Genomic DNA, 4,938 nt, shown 5'->3' with positions numbered 1-4,938 from the left:
GGTCCTTGCCTCCGGGAGAGCCTTTTCCTCACTCATAGCCTTACCACCAGACTCCCAGTCTTGCGGGCTCGACACAAACTTATTTCTCGAGTTGTTAAACATTTCTAATATTTTCATTCATTTTTATTAAACATAGAATTGTGTCACTTTCCCCTTCTTTTTCCTTTCCCTAGTCCCGCCCCCTTCTGCCCTCTAACCCACCCATAGCTTCCACTCCCCATTTCAAATTGATAACCTTGTTTTCTTTTTTAAATTTTATTTATTTATTTATCATTTTATTGAGCTATATATGTTTCTTCGCTCCCTTCCCTTTCTCTTCCCTCCCCTTCAACCCACTCCCATGGTCCCCATGCTCCCAATTTACTCAGGAGATCTTGTCTTTTCTACTTCCCATGTAAATTAGATTCATGTATGTCTCTCTTAGGGTCCTCTTTGCTGTCTAAATTCTCTGGGATTGTGATTTGTGGGCTGATTTTTTTCTTTGCTTTATGTCTAAAAGCCACTTATAAGTGAGTACATATGGTATTTGTCTTTCTGGGTTTCGGTTACCTCAGTCAATATGATGTTTTCTAGATCCATTCATTTGCCCACAAATTTCAAGATGTCATCATCTTTTCTGCTGTGTAGTACTCCATTGTGTAAATGTACTTCATTTTCCTTATTCATTCTTCAGTCGAGGGGCATTTACATTGTTTCCAAGTTCTGGCTATGACAAACAATGCTGCTATGAATGTAGTTGAGCACATGTCCTTGAGCATTCTTTAGGTATATACCCAAAAGTAATATTGCTGGGTCTTGAAGAAGGTTGTTTCCCAATTTTCTGAGAAATCACCACACTGATATCCAAAGCAGCTGTACCAGTTTGCACTCCTACCTGCAATGGAGGAATATTCCCTTTACCCCACAACCTCTCCAGCTTAAGTTGTCATCAGTGTTTTTGATCTTGGCCATTCTTACAGATGTAAGATAAAATCTCAGATTTGTTTTGATTTGCACTTCTCTGGGCTAAAGATGTTGAGCACTTCCTTAAGTGTCTTTCAGCCATTTTAGATTCCTCTGTTGAAAGTTTTCTGTTTAGGTTTGTTTCCCATTTTTTTTATTAGATTATTTGTTCTTTTGATGACCAACTTCTTGAGTTCTTTGTATATTTTGGAGATCAGACCTCTGTCTGATGTAGGCTTGGTGAAAATCTTTTTCCATTCAGTAGGCTGCCATTTTGTTTTGTTGACAGTGTCCTTTGCTTTACAAAAGCTTTTCAGTTTCAGGAGGTTTCATTTATTAATTGTTTCTCTCAATGTCTGAGCTGCTGGGGTTATATTTAGGAAGTGGTCTCCTGTACCAGTGCGTTCAAGTGTACTTCATACTTTGTCTTCTATAAAGTTCAGTGTGGCTGGCTTTATGTTGAGGTTCATTGATCCATTTGGACTTGAGTTTTGTGCATGGTGATAGATATGGGTCTATTTTCATTCTTTTACATGTTGATATCCAATTATGCCAGCACCATTTGTTGAATATACTTTCTTTTTTCCATTTGATATTTTTTGCTTCTTTGTCAAAAATCACTTGTTCATAGGTGTGTGGATTGATATCTGAGTCTTTGATTTGGTTCCATTGGTCCTCCTGTCTGTTTTTATGCCAATACCATAGCCTGGTTTTGATTATTATTCTCTCTCTCTTGTTGCGGGAGGTCCTTCCGCTCCTCCAGACTATAGCCGCTGAGATACCAGTCCATTGGGGTGTGGTCTCTCTCCCTTTAAAAAAGCGGCTACTTCCCTCTTCTCTCTCTCTTCACTTCCTGCTCCGCCGGCGACTAGACTCCCTTCCTGGTTGTGCAGAGGGCTGTTGTCTGGGACGGTGATCTGTAAGTTTTTTCCCCTTTAAATAAATACCACCCTATTAATCATAATTTTAAAGTGGTGTGGCATTGTTTGTGACTTACACCTTCACCTGGCGCCCAATGTTAGGACCTCTCCTTCCCCCGCTCGGCTCCCTTCCTTAGCCGTGGCCTGTGCCTTGCGGTGGCCTTGTGGCCTGTGTCTTGTGCGTGGAGCCAGCAGTTTAATATAAATTATCACGCACTGGCAGTTCTTTATATTTTCCCTTTAGACACCTCAGATTGACTTCAAGTCCCCACGCACCCTATCATCTGCCTCTCCACGTGGATTTAAACTCCACAGGCCCGCATAGTCTTTGCCTGCATGGTTTGCTCTTTTCTGAGTCATTTTTAAATCTCCCTTGCAAGCACAGCTCTTAAGTGGCGCGAACCAGAGCACACAGTTGCCGGTTGCCGAAAGCTGCAACCCCTCAGGGTGACTCTGTCACGTGGAGGCATAAGCGGCTTCCAGGTTGCTCTTCTTTACCCCTGGATTCTGGGTTTCTGGTTCTGTCTATGGAATTGATTTAATTACATTTACTTTGTTGAGAAACTCGCATTTTCCAGTTTTTAACATCTACTAAGGCACTGAAATAGGACCCCGTTTTCATCGCGACTTGGCAACAGTCGAGTTGGATGATAGGTAATATGGCAGTTTTCGTTTCTAACACAAATTTTATTGCTTTGTTTTCACTAATACAATGGATTAGTAAATTTATATTTACTAATACAATGGATTACGTCATACAAGGTTTATATGATTATGGGGATACCTTAATTTGCTTGTTACTAGGTTTCAGTTTTTTTTTTCCATATTCTATCATTAAGGAAGAATATGGCACTCCTAAGAACGATAGAATCTTTTTTTTGATTACTCTCATGATTTATTAATATTCAGATTGAAAAAGGAGCCTCACAGCCTCAAGTTACACTAATTGGCACATTTGCTTTACTTATTTACTTTTAAAACAAACCGGGTTTTTGAATTTTTTTAATCCTTTTTGTTCATTCCATCACATTGAAAATGAGGAAACAGAAGTGGTTTTGAATTCACTTAATATTTTGGACTCCTCAGAACGGAACATCGCACACACACACACTTTGAACAGAGAGAATAGAGAGGAAAGTGGACTCCCACAGGGCCACACGCACCAGATCAAAAAACTGGGGTACAGTGCAAGAATTTCCCAAGATGACTGCATCATCATCACCAAAAACTTGCCATAACAACACCAAGAAACAAAATGTTTAAGCCACACTGTTGGACTTGGGAATCTTTCCTGCTTTTTTTCTTTTTTTAAATGTTTGACACACAGAGAGAGGGGGCTAGTAGGTGGGAGAGGACAGGCTCACACTCATGAGCGGAACAGGATAGGAAACTTCAGAACAGAGCAGAGAAAGGGTGGGAGAGACAGCGTTCAGGTGGGGGCAACATGGAAAGCCGTTTATTAAAGTTCAGGCATGTTCTTGGTCAGCCTCGGGGTCTTCTTTACCCTCATCCTGTCGGGCACTTTCCTTAGGTTTGGCTTCATCTACAGCTTCTTTCTCTTCCTCGGCTTGTCTGCTTTCTGCAGTCTCCGTTGGAGGCTGGGCCGCCTTGGTGGCAGCATCCTCTGCAGCAGGAGTGGTGGCAGCAGCATCAGTGACAGCAGCAGGCACGTCGGCTTGTTTAGGTTCCTCCTTGGCAGGGCCATCTTCGGCCTTGGAGGACAGCGAGTTATCAGTGGTAGCTTTAGCGGCACTTTCTGTCTCAGCTGAACCGGCCTTCTCCTCTGAGGGAGCCACATCCCCTTCACCTTTCTTCTCCTCAGAAGGCGCACCTCCTGCCTTGCTGGGCTCGTCAGCCTTGGGGCTGGTGGCTGGGGCTGCATCGATAGCAGCAGGGCTGTCTCCCTCCTTCTTCTCCACACCATCAGCAACGGGAGTATCATCTTTCTTCTCATTTGCCTCGGCCTCGGCAGCTGGTGCATCGCCCTTCTTCTCGCCTTTGAGCTTTTTCCTTGTTATGTGTCCACGGAAGCTAGCCTGAATTTTGGTCGCAGACTTATGAGCCTTATCTTCCGGTTTGACACCGTCTTGCTCAATCTTTTGGTTCTCATCATTCTTTTCAACCTGTTTGGTTCTTCTCATACAGCACAGCATGGTGGTATCTTCCCCGGCCTTCTTCCCGCCTCCTCTCCTTTCCTCCTCTCTTCCTTATTCCCCCCGAACGATAGAATCTTTACGAACTAATAATGAACCAGTAATTGACAGGATTAAAATTATTGAAAATCAGAGATTATCTGAACAAGTGGATACTATGACAGACAAAATTGACTCCATATCCAAGGGTATTAGAAAGTCACCTGAAAAGGTTCAGGCTGTTGAATTTGACGTTCAGACTTTATCACAAAGTTTTGATAAGGTAACAGACAGAATGTACATCCAAGATGGGAATCTACATGATATATAAGAAAAGTTTAAGGAGGACATGTTATCTTTGAAAGAAAAAATTAAAGCTTTGGAATCACAGGTGCAGAATGGGGACCAAAAAATTGATACCTCAGTGAAATCACTGGAAACATATACAGGCCAGGAGATTCAGGATTTAAGAGAGACAATGATAAAAAGATTTGAAAAGATTGGAGAAATTATTAGAGCTGGTGAACAGAGTAAGAAGGCACAAGGACAGGATACAATGCCTCCACCAGCTATTAGAACTGGCTTACCCAGGGTTCTAGTGACATACCCTATACTTAATTCTGACAAAGCATCAACTTCTAAAGGCTCAAAGGGAGTCAAAGAAGCTAGATGGATGCCAATAGCAATGAATGATCTGAAAGAAATTAAGCAAGCTGTTGTTAATTTTGGCTTGCACTCTGCATATGTAAAGGAAATGATAAGGACTTGGGCTTCTAATGCTAGAGCTACCCCCCATGATTTCCATCAGTTAGTGTCTGCAGTTTTAGATAATGGACCTTCCTTGATATTTGGAATTTATTTCAGAGAAGAATCCAAACATATGGAACAGCAAGGAAGAGCAAAAGGTGTTGAGGTTTCCCAAGATCAAATTCTTGGTGTAGGAG

The 4,938-nt window shown here is 42.1% G+C and overlaps 1 protein-coding gene across 1 annotated transcript; it reads right to left on the bottom strand.

Annotated features, from left to right (window-relative positions):
* Window positions 1-2,734: 2,734 nt before the first annotated feature.
* Window positions 2,735-4,074, bottom strand: LOC142835572 (neuromodulin-like). The gene has a single exon (XM_075949134.1). It carries the CDS (start codon window positions 4,013-4,015, stop codon window positions 3,329-3,331), a length of 687 nt encoding a protein of 228 aa, XP_075805249.1. The 5' UTR covers window positions 4,016-4,074; the 3' UTR covers window positions 2,735-3,328.
* Between the last annotated feature and the right edge of the window lie 864 nt (window positions 4,075-4,938).

Source organism: Microtus pennsylvanicus, chromosome 15 (assembly GCF_037038515.1).
Source record: "Microtus pennsylvanicus isolate mMicPen1 chromosome 15, mMicPen1.hap1, whole genome shotgun sequence".
NCBI lineage: Eukaryota > Metazoa > Chordata > Mammalia > Rodentia > Cricetidae > Microtus > Microtus pennsylvanicus.
The sequence above is the reverse complement of the archived record's forward strand: the minus strand, read 5'-3'. Positions and strand labels throughout refer to the sequence as shown.